This window comes from Bufo bufo, chromosome 4, assembly GCF_905171765.1.
Source record: "Bufo bufo chromosome 4, aBufBuf1.1, whole genome shotgun sequence".
Lineage (NCBI taxonomy): Eukaryota > Metazoa > Chordata > Amphibia > Anura > Bufonidae > Bufo > Bufo bufo.
This window is the reverse complement of record NC_053392.1, coordinates 10,226,631-10,254,154: the sequence shown is the minus strand read 5'-3', so window position 1 is coordinate 10,254,154 and position 27,524 is coordinate 10,226,631. Positions and strand designations below refer to the sequence as shown.

At 46.4% G+C, this 27,524-nt stretch overlaps 1 protein-coding gene across 20 annotated transcripts in view; it reads left to right on the top strand.

The window, feature by feature from the left end:
• Window positions 1–27,524, top strand: part of LOC120998305 (gastrula zinc finger protein XlCGF26.1-like) — a 4,064,644-nt gene that overhangs the window by 1,292,148 nt on the left and 2,744,972 nt on the right. Inside the window, exons 1-3 of one of the 20 annotated variants that reach the window (XM_040428954.1) lie at window positions 18,236–18,279; window positions 18,891–19,046; window positions 19,130–19,253. The exons of 17 other annotated variants lie outside the window; for them this stretch is intronic. In XM_040428954.1, the coding sequence (XP_040284888.1) occupies window positions 19,023–19,046; window positions 19,130–19,253 (148 nt within the window). In that variant the 5' untranslated portion in view covers window positions 18,236–18,279; window positions 18,891–19,022. Of the gene's footprint in view, window positions 1–18,235; window positions 18,280–18,890; window positions 19,047–19,129; window positions 19,254–27,524 lie in introns of those variants that run through there. 2 more of the 20 variants (XM_040428950.1, XM_040428949.1) reach the window with 2 other exon arrangements.

Genomic DNA, 27,524 nt, shown 5'->3' with positions numbered 1-27,524 from the left:
GGAGGAGGTAGGAGAGGACTACAACTCCCATCATGTCCAGCCTGTTATTATGTGATATCAGAGGACATTACAGGAGGAGGTAGGAGAGGACTACAACTCCCAGCATGTCCAGCCTGTTATTATGTGATATCAGAGGACATTACAGGAGGAGGTAGAAGAGGACTACAACTCCCAGCATGTCCAGCCTGTTATTATGTGATATCAGAGGACATTACAGGAGGAGGTAGGAGAGGACTACAACTCCCAGCATGTCCAGACTGTTATTATGTGATATCAGAGGACATTACAGGAGGAGGTAGAGAGAGGACTACAACTCCCAGCATGTCCAGCCTGTTATTATGTGATATCAGAGGACATTACAGGAGGAGGTAGGAGAGGACTACAACTCCCAGCATGTCCAGACTGTTATTATGTGATATCAGAGGACATTACAGGAGGAGGTAGAGAGGAGAGGACTACAACTCCCAGCATGTCCTGCCTGTTATTATGTGATATCAGAGGACATTACAGGAGGGGTAGGAGAGGACTACAACTCCCAGCATGTCCTTCACTGTTATTATGTGATATCAGAGGACATTACAGGAGGAGGTAGGAGAGGACTACAACTCCCAGCATGTCCAGCCTGTTATTATGTGATATCAGAGGAGATTACAGGAGGAGGTAGGAGAGGACTACAACTCCCAGCATGTCCTTCACTGTTATTATGTGATATCAGAGGACATTACAGGAGGAGGTAGGAGAGGACTACAACTCCCAGCATGTCCAGCCTGTTATTATGTGATATCAGAGGACATTACAGGAGGAGGGAGGAGAGGACTACAACTCCCAGCATGTCCAGCCTGTTATTATGTGATATCAGAGGACGTTACAGGAGGAGGTAGGAGAGGAGAGGACTACAACTCCCAGCATGTCCAGCCTGTTATTATGTGATATCAGAGGACATTACAGGAGGAGGGAGGAGAGGACTACAACTCCCAGCATGTCCAGCCTGTTATTATGTGATATCAGAGGACATTACAGGAGGAGGTAGGAGAGGACTACAACTCCCAGCATGTCCAGCCTGTTATTATGTGATATCAGAGGACATTACAGGAGGAGGTAGGAGAGGACTACAACTCCCAGCATGTCCAGCCTGTTATTATGTGATATCAGAGGACATTACAGGAGGAGGGAGGAGAGGACTACAACTCCCAGCATGTCCAGCCTGTTATTATGTGATATCAGAGGACGTTACAGGAGGAGGTAGGAGAGGACTACAACTCCCAGCATGTCCAGCCTGTTATTATGTGATATCAGAGGACATTACAGGAGGAGGGAGGAGAGGACTACAACTCCCAGCATGTCCAGCCTGTTATTATGTGATATCAGAGGACATTACAGGAGGAGGTAGGAGAGGACTACAACTCCCAGCATGTCCAGCCTGTTATTATGTGATATCAGAGGACATTACAGGAGGAGGTAGGAGAGGACTACAACTCCCAGCATGTCCAGCCTGTTATTATGTGATATCAGAGGACATTACAGGAGGAGGTAGGAGAGGACTACAACTCCCAGCATGTCCAGCCTGTTATTATGTGATATCAGAGGACATTACAGGAGGAGGTAGGAGAGGACTACAACTCCCAGCATGTCCAGCCTGTTATTATGTGATATTAGAGGACATTACAGGAGGAGGTAGGAGAGGACTACAACTCCCAGCATGTCCAGCCTGTTATTATGTGATATCAGAGGACATTACAGGAGGAGGTAGGAGAGGACTACAACTCCCAGCATGTCCAGCCTGTTATTATGTGATATCAGAGGACATTACAGGAGAAGGTAGGAGAGGACTACAACTCCCAGCATGTCCAGCCTGTTATTATGTGATATCAGAGGACATTACAGGAGGAGGTAGGAGAGGACTACAACTCCCAGCATGTCCTGCCTGTTATTATGTGATATCAGAGGACATTACAGGAGGAGGTAGGAGAGGACTACAACTCCCAGCATGTCCAGCCTGTTATTATGTGATATCAGAGGACATTACAGGAGGAGGTAGAAGAGGACTACAACTCCCAGCATGTCCAGCCTGTTATTATGTGATATCAGAGGACATTACAGGAGGAGGTAGGAGAGGACTACAACTCCCAGCATGTCCAGCCTGTTATTATGTGATATCAGAGGACATTACAGGAGGAAGAGAGGAGAGGACTACAACTCCCAGCATGTCCAGCCTGTTATTATGTGATATCAGAGGACATTACAGGAGGAGGTAGGAGAGGACTACAACTCCCAGCATGTCCTTCACTGTTATTATGTGATATCAGAGGACATTACAGGAGGAGGTAGGAGAGGACTACAACTCCCAGCATGTCCAGCCTGTTATTATGTGATATCAGAGGACATTACAGGAGGAGGTAGGAGAGGACTACAACTCCCAGCATGTCCAGCCTGTTATTATGTGATATCAGAGGACATTACAGGAGGAGGGAGGAGAGGACTACAACTCCCAGCATGTCCAGCCTGTTATTATGTGATATCAGAGGACGTTACAGGAGGAGGTAGGAGAGGAGAGGACTACAACTCCCAGCATGTCCAGCCTGTTATTATGTGATATCAGAGGACATTACAGGAGGCGGTAGGAGAGGACTACAACTCCCAGCATGTCCAGCCTGTTATTATGTGATATCAGAGGACATTACAGGAGGAGGTAGGAGAGGAGAGGACTACAACTCCCAGCATGTCCAGCCTGTTATTATGTGATATCAGAGGACATTACAGGAGGAGGGAGGAGAGGACTACAACTCCCAGCATGTCCAGCCTGTTATTATGTGATATCAGAGGACATTACAGGAGGAGGGAGGAGAGGACTACAACTCCCAGCATGTCCAGCCTGTTATTATGTGATATCAGAGGACATTACAGGAGGAGGTAGGAGAGGACTACAACTCCCAGCATGTCCAGCCTGTTATTATGTGATATCAGAGGACATTACAGGAGGAGGTAGGAGAGGACTACAACTCCCAGCATGTCCAGCCTGTTATTATGTGATATCAGAGGACATTACAGGAGGAGGTAGGAGAGGACTACAACTCCCAGCATGTCCAGCCTGTTATTATGTGATATCAGAGGACATTACAGGAGGAGGTAGGAGAGGACTACAACTCCCAGCATGTCCAGCCTGTTATTATGTGATATCAGAGGACATTACAGGAGGAGGTAGGAGAGGACTACAACTCCCAGCATGTCCAGCCTGTTATTATGTGATATCAGAGGACATTACAGGAGGAGGTAGGAGAGGACTACAACTCCCAGCATGTCCAGCCTGTTATTATGTGATATCAGAGGACATTACAGGAGGAGGTAGGAGAGGACTACAACTCCCAGCATGTCCAGCCTGTTATTATGTGATATCAGAGGACATTACAGGAGGAGGTAGGAGAGGACTACAACTCCCAGCATGTCCAGCCTGTTATTATGTGATATCAGAGGACATTACAGGAGGAGGTAGGAGAGGACTACAACTCCCAGCATGTCCAGCCTGTTATTATGTGATATCAGAGGACATTACAGGAGGAGGTAGGAGAGGACTACAACTCCCAGCATGTCCAGCCTGTTATTATGTGATATCAGAGGACATTACAGGAGGAGGTAGGAGAGGACTACAACTCCCAGCATGTCCAGCCTGTTATTATGTGATATCAGAGGACATTACAGGAGGAGGTAGGAGAGGACTACAACTCCCAGCATGTCCAGCCTGTTATTATGTGATATCAGAGGACATTACAGGAGGAGGTAGGAGAGGACTACAACTCCCAGCATGTCCAGCCTGTTATTATGTGATATCAGAGGACATTACAGGAGGAGGTAGGAGAGGACTACAACTCCCAGCATGTCCAGCCTGTTATTATGTGATATCAGAGGACATTACAGGAGGAGGGAGGAGAGGACTACAACTCCCAGCATGTCCAGCCTGTTATTATGTGATATCAGAGGACATTACAGGAGGAGGTAGGAGAGGACTACAACTCCCAGCATGTCCAGCCCGTTATTATGTGATATCAGAGGACATTACAGGAGGAGGTAGAAGAGGACTACAACTCCCAGCATGTCCAGCCTGTTACTATGTGATATCAGAGGACATTACAGGAGGAGGGAGGAGAGGACTACAACTCCCAGCATGTCCAGCCTGTTATTATGTGATATCAGAGGACATTACAGGAGGAGGTAGGAGAGGACTACAACTCCCAGCATGTCCAGCCTGTTATTATGTGATGTCAGAGGACATTACAGGAGGAGGTAGGAGAGGACTACAACACCCAGCATGTCCAGCCTGTTATTATGTGATATCAGAGGACATTACAGGAGGAGGTAGGAGAGGACTACAACTCCCAGCATGTCCAGCCTGTTATTATGTGATATCAGAGGACATTACAGGGGGAGGTAGGAGAGGACTACAACTCCCAGCATGTCCAGCCTGTTATTATGTGATATCACAGGACATTACAGGAGGAGGTAGGAGAGGACTACAACTCCCAGCATGTCCAGCCCGTTATTATGTGATATCAGAGGACATTACAGGAGGAGGTAGAAGAGGACTACAACTCCCAGCATGTCCAGCCTGTTACTATGTGATATCAGAGGACATTACAGGAGGAGGGAGGAGAGGACTACAACTCCCAGCATGTCCAGCCTGTTATTATGTGATATCAGAGGACATTACAGGAGGAGGTAGGAGAGGAGAGGACTACAACTCCCAGCATGTCCAGCCTGTTATTATGTGATGTCAGAGGACATTACAGGAGGAGGTAGGAGAGGACTACAACACCCAGCATGTCCAGCCTGTTATTATGTGATATCAGAGGACATTACAGGAGGAGGTAGGAGAGGACTACAACTCCCAGCATGTCCAGCCTGTTATTATGTGATATCAGAGGACATTACAGGGGGAGGTAGGAGAGGACTACAACTCCCAGCATGTCCAGCCTGTTATTATGTGATATCAGAGGACATTACAGGAGGAGGTAGGAGAGGAGAGGACTACAACTCCCAGCATGTCCAGCCTGTTATTATGTGATGTCAGAGGACATTACAGGAGGAGGTAGGAGAGGACTACAACACCCAGCATGTCCAGCCTGTTATTATGTGATATCAGAGGACATTACAGGAGGAGGTAGGAGAGGACTACAACTCCCAGCATGTCCAGCCTGTTATTATGTGATATCAGAGGACATTACAGGGGGAGGTAGGAGAGGACTACAACTCCCAGCATGTCCAGCCTGTTATTATGTGATATCACAGGACATTACAGGAGGAGGTAGGAGAGGACTACAACTCCCAGCATGTCCAGCCTGTTATTATGTGATATCAGAGGACATTACAGGAGGAGGTAGGAGAGGACTACAACTCCCAGCATGTCCAGCCTGTTATTATGTGATATCACAGGACATTACAGGAGGAGGTAGGAGAGGACTACAACACCCAGCATGTCCAGCCTGTTATTATGTGATATCAGAGGACATTACAGGAGGAGGTAGGAGAGGACTACAACTCCCAGCATGTCCAGCCTGTTATTATGTGATATCAGAGGACATTACAGGGGGAGGTAGGAGAGGACTACAACTCCCAGCATGTCCAGCCTGTTATTATGTGATATCACAGGACATTACAGGAGGAGGTAGGAGAGGACTACAACTCCCAGCATGTCCAGCCTGTTATTATGTGATATCAGAGGACATTACAGGAGGAGGTAGGAGAGGACTACAACTCCCAGCATGTCCAGACTGTTATTATGTGATATCACAGGACATTACAGGAGGAGGTAGGAGAGGACTACAACTCCCAGCATGTCCAGCCTGTTATTATGTGATATCACAGGACATTACAGGAGGAGGTAGGAGAGGACTACAACTCCCAGCATGTCCAGCCTGTTATTATGTGATATCAGAGGACATTACAGGAGGAGGTAGGAGAGGACTACAACACCCAGCATGTCCAGCCTGTTATTATGTGATATCAGAGGACATTACAGGGGGAGGTAGGAGAGGACTACAACTCCCAGCATGTCCAGCCTGTTATTATGTGATATCAGAGGACATTACAGGAGGAGGTAGAAGAGGACTACAACTCCCAGCATGTCCAGCCTGTTACTATGTGATATCAGAGGACATTACAGGAGGAGGTAGGAGAGGACTACAACTCCCAGCATGTCCAGCCTGTTATTATGTGATATCAGAGGACATTACAGGGGGAGGTAGGAGAGGACTACAACTCCCAGCATGTCCAGCCTGTTATTATGTGATATCAGAGGACATTACAGGAGGAGGTAGGAGAGGACTACAACACCCAGCATGTCCAGCCTGTTATTATGTGATATCAGAGGACATTACAGGAGGAGGTAGGAGAGGAGAGGACTACAACTCCCAGCATGTCCAGCCTGTTATTATGTGATGTCAGAGGACATTACAGGAGGAGGTAGGAGAGGACTACAACTCCCAGCATGTCCCGCCTGTTATTATGTGATATCACAGGACATTACAGGAGGAGGTAGGAGAGGACTACAACTCCCAGCATGTCCAGCCCGTTATTATGTGATATCAGAGGACATTACAGGAGGAGGTAGGAGAGGACTACAACTCCCAGCATGTCCAGCCTGTTATTATGTGATATCAGAGGACATTACAGGAGGAGGTAGGAGAGGACTACAACACCCAGCATGTCCAGCCTGTTATTATGTGATATCAGAGGACATTACAGGAGGAGGTAGGAGAGGACTACAACTCCCAGCATGTCCAGCCTGTTATTATGTGATATCAGAGGACATTACAGGGGGAGGTAGGAGAGGACTACAACTCCCAGCATGTCCAGCCTGTTATTATGTGATATCACAGGACATTACAGGAGGAGGTAGGAGAGGACTACAACTCCCAGCATGTCCAGCCCGTTATTATGTGATATCAGAGGACATTACAGGAGGAGGTAGGAGAGGACTACAACTCCCAGCATGTCCAGCCTGTTATTATGTGATATCACAGGACATTACAGGAGGAGGTAGAAGAGGAGAGGACTACAACTCCCAGCATGTCCAGCCTGTTATTATGTGATATCAGAGGACATTACAGGAGGAGGTAGGAGAGGACTACAACTCCCAGCATGTCCAGACTGTTATTATGTGATATCACAGGACATTACAGGAGGAGGTAGGAGAGGACTACAACTCCCAGCATGTCCAGCCTGTTATTATGTGATATCAGAGGACATTACAGGAGGAGGTAGGAGAGGACTACAACTCCCAGCATGTCCAGCCTGTTATTATGTGATATCAGAGGACATTACAGGAGGAGGTAGGAGAGGACTACAACTCCCAGCATGTCCAGCCTGTTATTATGTGATATCAGAGGACATTACAGGAGGAGGTAGGAGAGGACTACAACTCCCAGCATGTCCAGCCTGTTACTATGTGACATCAGAGGACATTACAGGAGGAGGTAGGAGAGGACTACAACTCCCAGCATGTCCAGCCTGTTATTATGTGACATCAGAGGACATTACAGGAGGAGGTAGGAGAGGACTACAACTCCCAGCATGTCCTGCCTGTTATTATGTGATATCAGAGGACATTACAGGAGGAGGTAGGAGAGGACTACAACTCCCATCATGTCCAGCCTGTTATTATGTGATATCAGAGGACATTACAGGAGGAGGTAGGAGAGGACTACAACTCCCAGCATGTCCACCCTGTAATTATGTGATATCAGAGGACATTACAGGAGGAGGTAGAAGAGGACTACAACTCCCAGCATGTCCAGCCTGTTATTATGTGATATCAGAGGACATTACAGGAGGAGGTAGGAGAGGACTACAACTCCCAGCATGTCCAGCCTGTTATTATGTGATATCAGAGGACATTACAGGAGGAGGTAGGAGAGGACTACAACTCCCAGCATGTCCAGCCTGTTATTATGTGATATCAGAGGACATTACAGGAGGAGGTAGGAGAGGACTACAACTCCCAGCATGTCCAGCCTGTTATTATGTGATATGAGGACATTACAGGAGGAGGTAGGAGAGGACTACAACTCCCAGCATGTCCAGCCTGTTATTATGTGACATCAGAGGACATTACAGGAGGAGGTAGGAGAGGACTACAACTCCCAGCATGTCCAGCCTGTTATTATGTGATATCAGAGGACATTACAGGAGGAGGTAGAAGAGGAGAGGACTACAACTCCCAGCATGTCCAGCCTGTTATTATGTGATATTAGAGGACATTACAGGAGGAGGTAGGAGAGGACTACAACTCCCAGCATGTCCTTCACTGTTATTATGTGATATCAGAGGACATTACAGGAGGAGGTAGGAGAGGACTACAACTCCCAGCATGTCCAGCCTGTTATTATGTGATATCAGAGGAGATTACAGGAGGAGGTAGGAGAGGACTACAACTCCCAGCATGTCCTTCACTGTTATTATGTGATATCAGAGGACATTACAGGAGGAGGTAGGAGAGGACTACAACTCCCAGCATGTCCAGCCTGTTATTATGTGATATCAGAGGACATTACAGGAGGAGGGAGGAGAGGACTACAACTCCCAGCATGTCCAGCCTGTTATTATGTGATATCAGAGGACATTACAGGAGGAGGTAGGAGAGGACTACAACTCCCAGCATGTCCAGCCTGTTATTATGTGATATCAGAGGACATTACAGGAGGAGGTAGGAGAGGACTACAACTCCCAGCATGTCCAGCCTGTTATTATGTGATATCAGAGGACATTACAGGAGGAGGTAGGAGAGGACTACAACTCCCAGCATGTCCAGCCTGTTATTATGTGATATCAGAGGACATTACAGGAGGAGGTAGGAGAGGACTACAACTCCCAGCATGTCCAGCCTGTTATTATGTGATATTAGAGGACATTACAGGAGGAGGTAGGAGAGGACTACAACTCCCAGCATGTCCAGCCTGTTATTATGTGATATCAGAGGACATTACAGGAGGAGGTAGAAGAGGACTACAACTCCCAGCATGTCCAGCCTGTTATTATGTGATATCAGAGGACATTACAGGAGGAGGTAGGAGAGGACTACAACTCCCAGCATGTCCAGCCTGTTATTATGTGATATCAGAGGACATTACAGGAGGAGGTAGGAGAGGACTACAACTCCCAGCATGTCCAGCCTGTTATTATGTGATATCAGAGGACATTACAGGAGGAGGTAGGAGAGGACTACAACTCCCAGCATGTCCTGCCTGTTATTATGTGATATCAGAGGACATTACAGGAGGAGGTAGGAGAGGACTACAACTCCCAGCATGTCCAGCCTGTTATTATGTGATATCAGAGGACATTACAGGAGGAGGTAGAAGAGGACTACAACTCCCAGCATGTCCAGCCTGTTATTATGTGATATCAGAGGACATTACAGGAGGAGGTAGGAGAGGACTACAACTCCCAGCATGTCCAGCCTGTTATTATGTGATATCAGAGGACATTACAGGAGGAGGTAGGAGAGGACTACAACTCCCAGCATGTCCAGCCTGTTATTATGTGATATCAGAGGACATTACAGGAGGTAGAAGAGGAGAGGACTACAACTCCCAGCATGTCCAGCCTGTTATTATGTGATATCAGAGGACATTACAGGAGGAGGTAGGAGAGGACTACAACTCCCAGCATGTCCTTCACTGTTATTATGTGATATCAGAGGACATTACAGGAGGAGGTAGGAGAGGACTACAACTCCCAGCATGTCCTTCACTGTTATTATGTGATATCAGAGGACATTACAGGAGGAGGTAGGAGAGGACTACAACTCCCAGCATGTCCAGCCTGTTATTATGTGATATCAGAGGACATTACAGGAGGAGGTAGGAGAGGACTACAACTCCCAGCATGTCCAGCCTGTTATTATGTGATATCAGAGGACATTACAGGAGGAGGTAGGAGAGGACTACAACTCCCAGCATGTCCAGCCTGTTATTATGTGATATCAGAGGACATTACAGGAGGAGGGAGGAGAGGACTACAACTCCTAGCATGTCCAGCCTGTTATTATGTGATATCAGAGGACGTTACAGGAGGAGGTAGGAGAGGAGAGGACTACAACTCCCAGCATGTCCAGCCTGTTATTATGTGATATCAGAGGACATTACAGGAGGCGGTAGGAGAGGACTACAACTCCCAGCATGTCCAGCCTGTTATTATGTGATATCAGAGGACATTACAGGAGGAGGGAGGAGAGGACTACAACTCCCAGCATGTCCAGCCTGTTATTATGTGATATCAGAGGACATTACAGGAGGAGGGAGGAGAGGACTACAACTCCCAGCATGTCCAGCCTGTTATTATGTGATATCAGAGGACATTACAGGAGGAGGTAGGAGAGGACTACAACTCCCAGCATGTCCAGCCTGTTATTATGTGATATCAGAGGACATTACAGGAGGAGGTAGGAGAGGACTACAACTCCCAGCATGTCCAGCCTGTTATTATGTGATATCAGAGGACATTACAGGAGGAGGTAGGAGAGGACTACAACTCCCAGCATGTCCAGCCTGTTATTATGTGATATCAGAGGACATTACAGGAGGAGGTAGGAGAGGACTACAACTCCCAGCATGTCCAGCCTGTTATTATGTGATATCAGAGGACATTACAGGAGGAGGTAGGAGAGGACTACAACTCCCAGCATGTCCAGCCTGTTATTATGTGATATCAGAGGACATTACAGGAGGCGGTAGGAGAGGACTACAACTCCCAGCATGTCCAGCCTGTTATTATGTGATATCAGAGGACATTACAGGAGGAGGTAGGAGAGGACTACAACTCCCAGCATGTCCAGCCTGTTATTATGTGATATCAGAGGACATTACAGGAGGAGGTAGGAGAGGACTACAACTCCCAGCATGTCCAGCCTGTTATTATGTGATATCAGAGGACATTACAGGAGGAGGTAGGAGAGGACTACAACTCCCAGCATGTCCAGCCTGTTATTATGTGATATCAGAGGACATTACAGGAGGAGGTAGGAGAGGACTACAACTCCCAGCATGTCCAGCCTGTTATTATGTGATATCAGAGGACATTACAGGAGGAGGTAGGAGAGGACTACAACTCCCAGCATGTCCAGCCTGTTATTATGTGATATCAGAGGACATTACAGGAGGAGGTAGGAGAGGACTACAACTCCCAGCATGTCCAGCCTGTTATTATGTGATATCAGAGGACATTACAGGAGGAGGTAGGAGAGGACTACAACTCCCAGCATGTCCAGCCTGTTATTATGTGATATCAGAGGACATTACAGGAGGAGGGAGGAGAGGACTACAACTCCCAGCATGTCCAGCCTGTTATTATGTGATATCAGAGGACATTACAGGAGGAGGTAGGAGAGGACTACAACTCCCAGCATGTCCAGCCTGTTATTATGTGATATCAGAGGACATTACAGGAGGAGGGAGAAGAGGACTACAACTCCCAGCATGTCCAGCCTGTTATTATGTGATATCAGAGGACATTACAGGAGGTAGGAGAGGACTACAACTCCCAGCATGTCCAGCCTGTTATTATGTGATATCAGAGGACATTACAGGAGGAGGTAGGAGAGGACTACAACTCCCAGCATGTCCAGCCTGTTATTATGTGATATCAGAGGACATTACAGGAGGAGGGAGGAGAGGACTACAACTCCCAGCATGTCCAGCCTGTTATTATGTGATATCAGAGGACGTTACAGGAGGAGGTAGGAGAGGAGAGGACTACAACTCCCAGCATGTCCAGCCTGTTATTATGTGATATCAGAGGACATTACAGGAGGAGGGAGGAGAGGACTACAACTCCCAGCATGTCCAGCCTGTTATTATGTGATATCAGAGGACATTACAGGAGGAGGTAGGAGAGGACTACAACTCCCAGCATGTCCAGCCTGTTATTATGTGATATCAGAGGACATTACAGGAGGAGGTAGGAGAGGACTACAACTCCCAGCATGTCCAGCCTGTTATTATGTGATATCAGAGGACATTACAGGAGGAGGGAGGAGAGGACTACAACTCCCAGCATGTCCAGCCTGTTATTATGTGATATCAGAGGACGTTACAGGAGGAGGTAGGAGGAGAGGACTACAACTCCCAGGATGTCCAGCCTGTTATTATGTGATATCAGAGGACATTACAGGAGGAGGGAGGAGAGGACTACAACTCCCAGCATGTCCAGCCTGTTATTATGTGATATCAGAGGACATTACAGGAGGAGGTAGGAGAGGACTACAACTCCCAGCATGTCCAGCCTGTTATTATGTGATATTAGAGGACATTACAGGAGGAGGTAGGAGAGGACTACAACTCCCAGCATGTCCAGCCTGTTATTATGTGATATCAGAGGACATTACAGGAGGAGGTAGAAGAGGACTACAACTCCCAGCATGTCCAGCCTGTTATTATGTGATATCAGAGGACATTACAGGAGGAGGTAGGAGAGGACTACAACTCCCAGCATGTCCAGCCTGTTATTATGTGATATCAGAGGACATTACAGGAGGAGGTAGGAGAGGACTACAACTCCCAGCATGTCCAGCCTGTTATTATGTGATATTAGAGGACATTACAGGAGGAGGTAGGAGAGGACTACAACTCCCAGCATGTCCAGCCTGTTATTATGTGATATCAGAGGACATTACAGGAGGAGGTAGAAGAGGACTACAACTCCCAGCATGTCCAGCCTGTTATTATGTGATATCAGAGGACATTACAGGAGGAGGTAGGAGAGGACTACAACTCCCAGCATGTCCAGCCTGTTATTATGTGATATCAGAGGACATTACAGGAGGAGGTAGGAGAGGACTACAACTCCCAGCATGTCCAGCCTGTTATTATGTGATATCAGAGGACATTACAGGAGGAGGGAGGAGAGGACTACAACTCCCAGCATGTCCAGCCTGTTATTATGTGATATCAGAGGACATTACAGGGGGAGGTAGGAGAGGACTACAACTCCCAGCATGTCCAGCCTGTTATTATGTGATATCAGAGGACATTACAGGAGGAGGTAGGAGAGGACTACAACTCCCAGCATGTCCAGCCTGTTATTATGTGACATCAGAGGACATTACAGGAGGAGGTAGGAGAGGACTACAACTCCCAGCATGTCCAGCCTGTTATGATGTGATATCAGAGGACATTACAGGAGGAGGTAGGAGAGGACTACAACTCCCAGCATGTCCAGCCTGTTATTATGTGATATCAGAGGACATTACAGGAGGAGGTAGGAGAGGACTACAACTCCCAGCATGTCCAGCCTGTTATTATGTGATATCAGAGGACATTACAGGAGGAGGTAGAGAGGACTACAACTCCCAGCATGTCCAGCCTGTTATTATGTGATATCAGAGGACATTACAGGAGGAGGTAGGAGAGGACTACAACTCCCAGCATGTCCTGCCTGTTATTATGTGATATCAGAGGACATTACAGGAGGAGGTAGGAGAGGACTACAACTCCCAGCATGTCCAGCCTGTTACTATGTGATATCAGAGGACATTACAGGAGGAGGTAGAAGAGGACTACAACTCCCAGCATGTCCAGCCTGTTATTATGTGATATCAGAGGACATTACAGGAGGAGGTAGGAGAGGACTACAACTCCCAGCATGTCCAGCCTGTTATTATGTGATATCAGAGGACATTACAGGAGGAGGTAGGAGAGGACTACAACTCCCAGCATGTCCAGCCTGTTATTATGTGATATCAGAGGACATTACAGGAGGAGGTAAGAGAGGAGAGGACTACAACTCCCAGCATGTCCAGCCTGTTATTATGTGATATCAGAGGACATTACAGGAGGAGGGAGGAGAGGACTACAACTCCCAGCATGTCCAGCCTGTTATTATGTGATATCAGAGGACGTTACAGGAGGAGGTAGGAGAGGAGAGGACTACAACTCCCAGCATGTCCAGCCTGTTATTATGTGATATCAGAGGACATTACAGGAGGAGGTAGGAGAGGACTACAACTCCCAGCATGTCCAGCCTGTTATTATGTGATATCAGAGGACATTACAGGAGGAGGGAGGAGAGGACTACAACTCCCAGCATGTCCAGCCTGTTATTATGTGATATCAGAGGACATTACAGGAGGAGGGAGGAGAGGACTACAACTCCCAGCATGTCCAGCCTGTTATTATGTGATATCAGAGGACATTACAGGAGGAGGTAGGAGAGGACTACAACTCCCAGCATGTCCAGCCTGTTATTATGTGATATCAGAGGACATTACAGGAGGAGGTAGGAGAGGACTACAACTCCCAGCATGTCCAGCCTGTTATTATGTGATATCAGAGGACATTACAGGAGGAGGTAGGAGAGGACTACAACTCCCAGCATGTCCAGCCTGTTATTATTATGTGATATCAGAGGACATTACAGGAGGAGGTAGGAGAGGACTACAACTCCCAGCATGTCCAGCCTGTTATTATGTGATATCAGAGGACATTACAGGAGGAGGTAGGAGAGGACTACAACTCCCAGCATGTCCAGCCTGTTATTATGTGATATCAGAGGACATTACAGGAGGAGGGAGGAGAGGACTACAACTCCCAGCATGTCCAGCCTGTTATTATGTGATATCAGAGGACATTACAGGAGGAGGTAGGAGAGGACTACAACTCCCAGCATGTCCAGCCTGTTATTATGTGATATCAGAGGACATTACAGGAGGAGGTAGGAGAGGACTACAACTCCCAGCATGTCCAGCCTGTTATTATGTGATATCAGAGGACATTACAGGGGGAGGTAGGAGAGGACTACAACTCCCAGCATGTCCAGCCCGTTATTATGTGATATCAGAGGACATTACAGGAGGAGGTAGGAGAGGACTACAACTCCCAGCATGTCCAGCCTGTTATTATGTGATATCAGAGGACATTACAGGAGGAGGTAGGAGAGGACTACAACTCCCAGCATGTCCAGCCTGTTATGATGTGATATCAGAGGACATTACAGGAGGAGGTAGGAGAGGACTACAACTCCCAGCATGTCCAGCCTGTTATTATGTGATATCAGAGGACATTACAGGAGGAGGTAGGAGAGGACTACAACTCCCAGCATGTCCAGCCTGTTATTATGTGATATCAGAGGACATTACAGGAGGAGGTAGGAGAGGACTACAACTCCCAGCATGTCCAGCCTGTTATTATGTGATATCAGAGGACATTACAGGAGGAGGTAGGAGAGGACTACAACTCCCAGCATGTCCAGCCTGTTATTATGTGATATCAGAGGACATTACAGGAGGAGGTAGGAGAGGACTACAACTCCCAGCATGTCCAGCCTGTTATTATGTGATATCAGAGGACATTACAGGAGGAGGTAGGAGAGGACTACAACTCCCAGCATGTCCAGCCTGTTATTATGTGATATCAGAGGACATTACAGGAGGAGGTAGGAGAGGACTACAACTCCCAGCATGTCCAGCCTGTTATTATGTGATATCAGAGGACATTACAGGAGGAGGTAGGAGAGGACTACAACTCCCAGCATGTCCAGCCTGTTATTATGTGATATCAGAGGACATTACAGGAGGAGGTAGAAGAGGACTACAACTCCCAGCATGTCCAGCCTGTTATTATGTGATATCAGAGGACATTACAGGAGGAGGTAGGAGAGGACTACAACTCCCAGCATGTCCAGCCTGTTATTATGTGATATCAGAGGACATTACAGGAGGAGGTAGGAGAGGACTACAACTCCCAGCATGTCCAGCCTGTTATTATGTGATATCAGAGGACATTACAGGAGGAGGGAGGAGAGGACTACAACTCCCAGCATGTCCAGCCTGTTATTATGTGATATCAGAGGACATTACAGGAGGAGGTAGGAGAGGACTACAACTCCCAGCATGTCCAGCCTGTTATTATGTGATATCAGAGGACATTATAGGAGGAGGGAGGAGAGGACTACAACTCCCAGCATGTCCAGCCTGTTATTATGTGATATCAGAGGACATTACAGGAGGAGGTAGGAGAGGACTACAACTCCCAGCATGTCCAGCCTGTTATTATGTGATATCAGAGGACATTACAGGAGGAGGGAGGAGAGGACTACAACTCCCAGCATGTCCAGCCTGTTATTATGTGATATCAGAGGACATTACAGGAGGAGGTAGGAGAGGACTACAACTCCCAGCATGTCCAGCCTGTTATTATGTGATATCAGAGGACATTACAGGAGGAGGTAGGAGAGGACTACAACTCCCAGCATGTCCAGCCTGTTATTATGTGATATCAGAGGACATTACAGGGGGAGGTAGGAGAGGACTACAACTCCCAGCATGTCCAGCCCGTTATTATGTGATATCAGAGGACATTACAGGAGGAGGTAGGAGAGGACTACAACTCCCAGCATGTCCAGCCCGTTATTATGTGATATCAGAGGACATTACAGGAGGAGGTAGGAGAGGACTACAACTCCCAGCATGTCCAGCCTGTTATGATGTGATATCAGAGGACATTACAGGAGGAGGTAGGAGAGGACTACAACTCCCAGCATGTCCAGCCTGTTATTATGTGATATCAGAGGACATTACAGGAGGAGGTAGGAGAGGACTACAACTCCCAGCATGTCCAGCCTGTTATTATGTGATATCAGAGGACATTACAGGAGGAGGTAGGAGAGGACTACAACTCCCAGCATGTCCAGCCTGTTATTATGTGATATCAGAGGACATTACAGGAGGAGGTAGGAGAGGACTACAACTCCCAGCATGTCCAGCCTGTTATTATGTGATATCAGAGGACATTACAGGAGGAGGTAGGAGAGGACTACAACTCCCAGCATGTCCAGCCTGTTATTATGTGATATCAGAGGACATTACAGGAGGAGGTAGGAGAGGACTACAACTCCCAGCATGTCCAGCCTGTTATTATGTTATATCAGAGGACATTACAGGAGGAGGTAGGAGAGGACTACAACTCCCAGCATGTCCAGCCTGTTATTATGTGATATCAGAGGACATTACAGGAGGAGGTAGGAGAGGACTACAACTCCCAGCATGTCCAGCCTGTTATTATGTGATATCAGAGGACATTACAGGAGGAGGTAGGAGAGGACTACAACTCCCAGCATGTCCAGCCTGTTATTATGTGATATCAGAGGACATTACAGGAGGAGGTAGGAGAGGACTACAACTCCCAGCATGTCCAGCCTGTTATTATGTGATATCAGAGGACATTACAGGAGGAGGTAGGAGAGGACTACAACTCCCAGCATGTCCAGCCTGTTATTATGTGATATCAGAGGACATTACAGGAGGAGGGAGGAGAGGACTACAACTCCCAGCATGTCCAGCCTGTTATTATGTGATATCAGAGGACATTACAGGAGGAGGTAGGAGAGGACTACAACTCCCAGCATGTCCAGCCTGTTATTATGTGATATCAGAGGACATTATAGGAGGAGGGAGGAGAGGACTACAACTACCATCATTTCTAGCTGTCACAGTCTATCCTTCAGTTCTCCATGTTCTTTTCATTACAATTCTCCGCCTCTCCCGCACTGGTCACATCACTTATTTCAGCTACTTAGCTCCGTTCCTCCTGCTCTGGAGGCTCCGCCCACTAGCCAATGAGACCACCCCTTTTCCCGTCACTCTACTGTAATCAAGTCTCCTCCTGCACTGACCACATGATGGTGATGTCATCACAGGTCCTTCACCACCACTTATACTTTCCACTGCTGAGCTCCGCCCCTCCTGATCACATGATGGTGACATCATCCCAGGTCCTTTTCTACCATTTCTCTCCACTTCTGAGCTCCGCCCTCTGCACTGATCACATGACAGTGACATCATCCCAGGTCCTTCTCTACCACTTCTCTCCACTGCTGAGCTCCGCCCCTTGCACTGATCACATGACAGTGACGTCATCCCAGGTCCTTCGGCTCTTGCAGTGCAGCAGATACAGAGCAGGTCCTGGTCGGTAGTCACTGCTGTGGTGTCTGGAGCCTCTTCTTCTCTCTGGTATCAGCCATTTCTCCAGAATCCCCCTTTATCCCCGGTGCTGGGGGCTCTGAGAAGCGGGGTCTCTCCAGGAGCAGTAAGTGCGGTTCTGGATCTCACTAATGCTCTTGTCCCTGGAGGATTTCCAGCCTCTCCTCTCCTCATAAAGGCGCCTGCAATACTAGAAGCCTCCAGCTCCTCCAGTTCTCTCCTCTTCTCCTGAATGACCACCAAGGATGGACAGGAAGGAGATCAGCAGAAGAATATTAGACCTCACCTTGGAGATCATCTCCCTGCTGAGCGGAGAGGTAAACTTTTCTAGATTTCTCTCCTCTTTATTGTATTCTGTAACAAGTCAGACATCGGGAAGGAGAATCCATCATAGGAAGTGATAGGAAGAGTCCAGGGTCCTGGAGAACGGCCTCCAGACCTTCCAAGTGACGGAGAACCTGAAGATCAGCCACCAGTATGGTCAGTGATGGATCATGGAGACCAATAGTCATGTTGTAGGAGCCATGAGGAGGTAAGTAGGCACGTTGTACCCAGGAGGAGAGGAAGCAGAGGAGGAGATGGCCGGAGTGTGGCCTGGAGGGAGGATTTCTACCACTAGTCTGACATCTAGATGATACTGGACTACAACAAGGAGGCCTCCACTACGTCTAGAGGAAAGAAGGTTTCTCCACCAACATAGAAGAGGAGTCTTTACTGTAAGAGCAGTGAGACTATGGAGCTCTCTGCCAGAGGAAGGGGTCATGGGGGATTCTCTAGAAGAGTCCAGAAGGGGCCTGGAGGGTAATAATATTCCAGCTTCTAGTGACTAGATTACTGGAGATGGAGCCATGATCCAGGGAGGGATTCTGAGTGTAGATCTGGAGTCAGGAAGGAATTTCTTTCCCTAAGTGTCTCTCTCCATCCACAGGATTACACCATAGTGAAGAAGACACCGGGAGGGACTCCCATCATCCATGAGTCAGGAGGGTGGAGCAGGACCCCCATCACAGAGCCTTCTCCCCTGATACATGAGCAGAAGATCCTAGAACTCACCCACAAGATGATTGAGCTGCTGACTGGAGAGGTGACACTGCTGGGAATGCTGGGAAATTCTCCAGTAACAGCACTGGAGGGGTCTGGGTGATGACGGTGTCATTGTGTTGTCAGGTTCCTGTAAGGTGTCAGGATGTGGCAGTCTATTTCTCCATGGAGGAGTGGGAGTATGTAGAAGGACACCAGGATCTGTACAAGGAGGCCATGATGGAGGCTCCCCGGCCTCTAACATCACCAGGTAAGACGATATTTTCCTGATTATAGAGGTGTAAGGGTCCCCTGGATACTACTCCCCATCATCTCATCATGAGATATATATATAATATTCTGCTTGTGTCTCCACAGATGGATCCAGGAGGAGAAATCCCCCCGAGAGATGTCCCCGTCCTCTGTATTCCCAGGACTGTCCAGAGGAGAAGCTCCCAGAGAACCATCAGGTAGATGGAGCTGAGCCCTATACACATCTATATATGGGGTCCTGCAGTCATAGAGGGGTCATAGATGGTGGGGTTCTCTTATGTGGATCTGTTAGATTTCCCACCTGTCTGCTGTATTGTCCTGAATTGTTACAGATGACAAATCAGGGGGAAGATGTGACTGATATTAAAGTGGAGGATGAAGAAGAGCGGATGATGGGCGATCCCCCGTGTAAGAGTGAGGTGGAGGAGGACATTCCAGTCCATGTGACCACAGGTATGGAATCGTGAATGGAGGAAGGAATTGGGAGGTTTCTCCACCTCAGAGCTGCAGTAAAGTAGCCCTCCGGGCAGTGACCCCTCTGTTATGGAGTTGACTTCAGTGGGAGCAGTGCTGCAGTATCGAGCTCCGTCCACTATGCAGGACCCGTCTCCTCTGAGTATTGAGGTATCAAGAAACACCTTGGATTTTAGTGATCTCCGTTTAATGCCCTTATTACGTAGAACCAGAGTATCCACCATCCACAGAGCGGGGGATAAGTGTTCATCACTGGTGTCAGACCACTGGGAATCTGAGCGACCATGAGAGTGGAGATATAGTGGTGGTGCACATGTCCGTATCTGGGGGTTGTAAGGAACGTGCGATGACTGCTGTGCTGAATGGGTGGTGGACTGAAGGGGAATGAGATCCAGCGTCTGTAGGTTTCACGCCAGTAGGTATCGACGTGCAGGAGGTGGAATTTCGGGTTATTATGAAGGTTGTAGTGTTTGTTTCATATCTTCTTCAGGGTGGAGAGATTATTTCATCAAATAATTTTCAGGATTATGTGTAATATAGGAGGGAAGCCGTCTTAGATATCATCAGGTCCACAGATATTTGCAAACCAGGGATGAAATGGGTTTTAAGCGGTGACATCAGAGATGACAGATTATTTTTGTTTGACACATTTCTAAGTATTTGATTAAAGATTGCACAAGGGATTTGATGTTTAATAGTAAAAGAAAATGGGAATATCGTCCTGGGGGAAATTGATGGGACACCATGGATTGCAGAAATCCAATCACCATCCAGTACAAGTTTATATTACACACGGACCTTATTGTGGTCGGGTTTTCCTATATAAAATAGGTATTAGAGGCTGTGAATTGCTCTAGGTGAATGGAAGCGAATGCAGATGTTCTGCGCGTTGTTTGGAGCAGTCATAATATTCGGGCATGTGCGACCTACTTCTCCACGTCATAGAAGATAAGTACAAGCTGTAATTTGGAGAAGTAAAATGTTGAATGTGTAAAAATTGCTTCTCTTACTAATAATCAAGATGATAATTTTTTCGAAGATGTGGGAGATTTGGTTATAAAATACTAAGGGTGTTTTTCCCATGTCTGGACCTAAGGGTGGGGGCTATTTATGACCTTTTTTGGATACTGTGTATGAGCTGTGTGATGGATCGTATTCTTCACCTTATTAGACGCACCGGCCCATAAGACGGTTTTAGAGGAGGACAATAAAAATATATTTCATTAGACCTCAGATGAGGCCAGCAATCAGACCCCCAATGTTAATCAGAGTTCAGCTCACAGCCCCAATCAGACCCCAATGTTAATAAGACCTTCAATCAGACCTCAGATCAGACCCCAATGTGAATGACCAACATTCAGACCTGAGATGAGACCCCCATAGCTCATATCAGCCCCCAGCCTCAGATCATAAAATAGAAAATCCACTTACCTCTCCTGTTCGGGACGCCGCCGCTCCTCACCGCCAGCGCTCTTTCTCTTCTTTCTGCCGTTGGCTGTACTGTGACCCGACGCGCACAGCGTGAGGTCACAGACTGCCATCACGCTGTGCGCAGCCACAGCACAGCTGAGGGCCAGGAAGCGGTGAGTACAGAGCCTTCACCACTTCCTGGTCCTCCGGTACTAATGAGCACTTCCATAATGGAAGAGCTCATTAGCATTCGCCCCATAAGACGCAGTGGTGTTTTCCCCCCACTTTGGGTGAAAAAAAGTGCGTCTTATGAGTGAAAAATACGGTATATTATGGGGAAATTGATGATGTGCTGTGTACACAGGCTTTTTGACTTGTTCCTTTAGAAATGTATTTAAAAAAACTAAATTCTTGTGATATGGCCCCAATGTCTGAGATGAGACAACCCCTTTAAGGACTTTCTAACAGTGGTAGAGTCACTTTATTAGTGTTGGTGGCGGGATCCTGGATAATTCCCCCTCACCCCGTTTTGTCGGCTACACAAGATGAGAGAACATAGGGCTTGTTTCACATTAGCCTGAAACATATCCATCCGGCTGTTCTGGCCGGGAACGTGCTGTCGGCTCTGTCCCTGCTGGCACAGCCATCATTCTGTCCGGCCCTATTCAGGATAGGTCATCAATATCAGATCGGCGAGGGTTCAACACCCGGACCTCCACTGATCAGCTGTATGAGGAGACCACACGCGCAGTGCACACGTGCCATCAGCTTGTCTGCTGCTGTATGTCTATGGCAAAGCAGCGAACAGTGGGGGTGCCAGGTGTCGGACTCCCGCCAATCTGATATTGCTGACCTATCCTGAGGATAGGCCATCAATATTAAAAGCCTGGAGAACCCCATTAAACAAGTTTCTATTTCAGCTGTGACGTGAAGACTTTAAGCTGCAGGTTTGACAGGTCGAGTAGCAGTAAGAAAACCACTACTAAGATTTCAAAATGAAAAAAGAGGCTTGTCTGGGCCAAGCAGCACCTCCAATGGTCTACTGAAGACCGAAAAAAGGTCTTACGCACTGATGAATCAAAATTTTACATATTTGGTACATCACGCGTGATGGTCTGGGGCTGTTTTGCTGGATCCAGAGTTGGCAACTTGCACAGGGTGACTGGCACACTAGAAAAAAAGGGCTGCCACTGTATTGTGAAGCTCCATGCTATATCTTCTGGTCTACTCCTAATAAGCCAGGGGTTCATATTACAGAAAGACAATAGAAAAGACAAATTCCAAGATTTATTTTTATCTTAAGGTTATTTGTTCTATGCTTTAAACATTGAGCCATTAAATTAAACATTAAAGGGATTGTCTCACTTCAGCAAATGGGATTTATCATGTAGAGAAAGTTAAGACAAGGCACTTACTAATGTATTGTGATTGTCCATATTGCCTTCTTTGATGGCTGGATTCATTTTGCCATCACATTATACACTGCTCGATTCCAGGGGTTCCGACCACCCCTGCAGCGAAGATACGAGGTGGCCGGGACAGGAGATTGTGTCCCACAGTCCTGACCACCAGAGATGCTGGAGATTTTTTCTATAGCGTGCAGGTGCTGGACTGCAGGGTGATCATAACCCCTAGATACAAGCAGTGTATAATGGAATGGAAAAATAAATCCAACCAGCAAAGAAAGGAATAAGGACAATGACAATACATTAGTAAGTCTACATGATAAATGCCATTTGCTGATGTGACACAACCCCTTTAAAGGGATTCTGTCATGACATTTTAGGCCTATAACCTAAACATATGGCCAGGTCCGTCCAAATAGCATGAATCCAAAACTGTACTTATTAAATGTGCCTGTGGCTCTATTAGCACATAAAACAGGTTTTTCTAACCTGTCATTCACCTACCTAAGGTGCCCAAGGGGATGTCGCTTCATACAGGGTGCCCGGCTGCAGCCATCTCCGTCTGGTGTGGGAAGGCGGCGCTGGGCACCAGACGGAGATGGCTGCAGCTGGGCACCCTGTATGAAGCGACGTCCCCTTGGGCACCTTAGGTAGGTGAATGACAGGTTAGAAAAACCTGTTTTATGTGCTAATAGAGCCACAGGCACATTTCATAAGTACAGTTTCGGATTCATGCTATTTGGATGGACCTGGCCATTTGTTTAGGTTATAGGCCTAAAATGTCATGTCAGAATCCCTTAAATATATTATATTACTATATCCATAAAAATTGAGCTCATGTATTAACTCTTTGCTTGTGTCTCCTACAGGTGGACCTATTAGGAGAAATCCACCAGAGAAATATCACAGCTCTCCGTGGTCTGTTGACTACCCAGAGGAAAATCCTTTATGTTTTATTAATGACACCCAACTTGGGAATCATCAGAGAGGTCACACAAGGGAGAATCCATATTCATGTTCAGAATGTAAGAAATGTTTCATTACTAAAGAAAAACTTAGGTATCATCAGAAAATTCACACAGGGGAGAAGACATTCGCATGTTCAAAGTGTGGGAAATGTTTCATAAAAAAATCAGTTCTTGTTATTCATAAAAAAATTCACACAGTGGAGAAGCCGTATTCATGTTCAGGATGTCAGAAATATTTTCAAAATAAATCAGATTTTGTTAGACATCAGAGAATTCACACTGGTGAGAAACCATTTACATGTTCAGAATGTGGGAAATGTTTTACACTTAAATCAAATCTTGTTACACACGAGAGAATTCACACAGGGTCAAATCCATATTCATGTCCAGAATGTGGGAAATCTTTTACAAGCAAATCAAGTCTTGTTAGACATAAGAGAATTCACACAGGAGAGAAGCCGTATCCGTGCTCAGAATGTGGGAAATGTTTTACAAATAAAGCAGATCTGGTTAAACATCAGAAACGTCACATAGGAGAGAGGTCGTACTCATGTTTAGAATGTGGTAAATGTTTTGTTACTAAAGATGACCTCAAGCTTCACGAGAGACATCACAGGGGAGAGAAGTTGTATTCATGTTCAGAGTGTGGAAAATGTTTTATTACTAAAAACAAGCTCAAGCTTCATCAGAGAACTCACACAGGAGAGAAGCCATATTCATGTTCAGAATGTGGGCAATGTTTTACAAATAAATCAAATCTTGTTACACATGAGAGAATTCACACAGGCTCAAAGCCATATTCATGTCCAGAATGTGGGAAATCTTTTACAAGCAAATCAAATCTTGTTACACATCAGAGAATTCACACAGGAGAGAAGCCGTATTCATGTTCAGAATGTGGGAAATGTTTTGTAAATAAATCGCATCTTGATACACATCAGATAATTCACACAGAACAGAAGCCATATTTATGTTCTGAATGTGGGAAATATTTTACACAAAAGGCAAATCTTGTTGCACATCAGAGAACTCACACAAGAGAGAAGCCATATGGATGTTCAGAATGTGGAAAATGCTTTACACAAAAGGCGAATCTTGTTGCACATCAGAGAATTCACACAGGAGAGAGGTCATAATTATGTTCAGAATGTGGAAAATATTTTACAGATAAATCAGATCTAGTAATACATAAGAAAACTCATAAAGGGGAGAAGCACTTTTCATGTTCAGAATGTGGGGAATATTTTATTACTAAAGCCAAACTTAAAGCTCATCAGAGAAATCACAATGGAGAGAAGTCATTTTGAAGTCATTTGATGAGTCAAAAATCTAGATTCAATTTTGTCAAACAAAATTATTCCATGATTTATTTTTATCTTATGGTTATTTGTTCTATGCTTTCATTTCAAAGTAAAATAGAGACATTAAATTAAACATTAAAGGGGTTGTCTCGCTTCAGCAAATGGCTTTTATCATGTAGAGAAAGTTAATACCAGGCACTTACGAATGTGTTGTGATTCTCCATGTTGCATCCTTTGCTGGCTAGTAGTGTTGAGCGCGAACACTCGAAAAGCGATTTTTTTATTGCAAATATCGGCATTTCGCGAATATTTAGAATATTGGCGATATATATTCGTAATGACGAATATTTGTTGTTGTTATTTGTCTTATTTTTTTTACACAGTACACATTACAATGATGTGTACTATGTAAAAAAAAATTGATCATCCCTCCCTGTTTCCAGATTGTGATCCAAATTCCTAAGGCCTCTTTCACACTTGCGTTGTCCGGATCCGTCATGCACTCCACTTGCCGGAGCTGCCCGCCGGATCCGGAAAAACGCAAGTGAACTGAAAGCATTTGAAGACGGATCCGTCTTCAAAATGCGTTCAGTGTTACTATGGCACCCAGGACGCTATTAAAGTCCTGGCTGCCATAGTAGTAGTGGGGAGCGGGGGAGCGGTATACTTACAGTCCGTGCGGCTCCCCGGGCGCTCCAGAATGACGTCAGAGCGCCCCATGCGCATGGATGACGTGATTCATGCGACACGTCATCCATGCACGTGGGGCGCCCTGACGTCAGTCTGGAGCGCCCGGGGAGCCGCACGGATGGTAAGTATACTGCTCCCCCGCTCCCCACTACACTTTACCATGGCTGCCAGGACTTTAGCGTCCCGGCAGCCATGGTAACCACTCTGAAAAAGCTAAACGTCGGATCCGGCAATGCGCCGAAACGACGTTTAGCTTAAGGCCGGATCCGGATCAATGCCTTTCAATGGGCATTAATTCCGGATCCGGCCTTGCGGCAAGTGTTCAGGATTTTTGACCGGAGCAAAAAGCGCAGCATGCTGCGGTATTTTCTCCGGTCAAAAAATGTTCCGGTCCGGAACTGAAGACATCCTGATGCATCCTGAACGGATTTCTCTCCATTTAGAATGCATTAGGATAAAACTGATAAGGATTCTTCCGGCATAGAGCCCCGACGACGGAACTCTATGCCGGAAGACAAGAACGCAAGTGTGAAAGAGCCCTAAGGCTCCAATATTACTTACATTGACGAGTCAGTGAGTGGAGCGCGAATATGCGTAACGCCAATATTCTTACAATGCGAATATTGCTACTTCTAGAGGACACTGATCCATCCCTTCTTTTAGCTTCTTGGCCAAAGAGAATGAGGCAAAGAGGTTAGCAACATTTTTGCGAATATTTAGAATATAGAAATATTTGTATTGACGTATATTCGATATTTTTTTTTCACAGTACACATTACAATGATGTGTACTATGTAAGAAAATGTGATCCTCCCTCCCTGTTTCTAGATTGTGGTCCAAAGGCCTAAGGCTCCAATATTACTTACATTGACGAGTCAGTAAGTGGAGCACGAATATTCGTAACGCAAATATTCTTGCGATGCGAATATTGCCACTTCTAGAGGACTCTGATCCCTCCCTTCTTGTAGCTTGTGGGCCAATGAGAAGGAGGCAAAGAGGTTAGCAACATCCCTAGCAACCAGTAAGAAAGTTGCCCACCCCTTACTATATAAGATTCTTTCCCAGCAGCCATTTTGTGCAGTTTCATTTGGTGTTGGTTGTGAGAGGAGCTGAATACTGTCAAAAAACAAAAAAAAGGTTTATTAGTGTCACTTTTTAGTGTCAGTTTTTGACTGTTTAGTTAATGTAGTGATTAGTGTCTGCGTCAGTGTCTACGTCTTTAGTTAGTTAATAAAAAAAAAACTAAAAACTAAAAAAAAGTTCATTAGAGTTGGTTTTTAGTTTTATTTTTTTACTGTTTAGTTGTTGTAGTGGTCAGTGTCTGCGTCTTTTGTTAGTTAAAAAAAAAGTTTATTAGGGTTAGTTTTAAGTGTTAGTTTTTTACTGTTAAGTTGGTGTAGTGATTAGTGTCTGCGTCTTTCGTTAGTTTAAAAAAAAACACAAAAGAAAAAAAAAGTTTTACTGTTATTGTTTATATATATATATATAATGTATTATTTATTTTTTGCCCCAGAGTCCACATCCCAATAAAGTTTTTACCAAATTCCCTTATTATTTTTAAATTATATAAATATGAGGTCTTCTCGTGGGCATTGAAGCAGCAGGGGTAGGGGAGTAGTTGGTTCCAGTGCTGGACCGCTGCCAGCACAGGACCGCTCCTCTACCCACCGATGGGTGGGCGCTGGTGTCAGTGGTGTCCGCCTTATTCGTGACTTTTTTTGGCTGTGGCAGCATGCCCATTTCCTCTCGGGATGCCAAGGAAGTAGTGTCTCTCGTGGCACAAGCCAGAGACCACGGAGTCCTCTGCCCCGGTTCCGAGCAGCAGCAGCAGCAGCAATCCGTCTCCTGTAGGACCAACCCTCAGCCCCCAAGAATCTAGCCTGCTCCTGTTTGACAGCGACAGTGAGAGGGACATCTTGGGAAGGTAATGCAGTGTCCACGGCTGCTGAGCCCCCCAGCAAGCGTCCCCGTAGCTACGCAAGTGTGGTGCACTTCCGCTGCCAGGCCGTGCTCCAGCTTG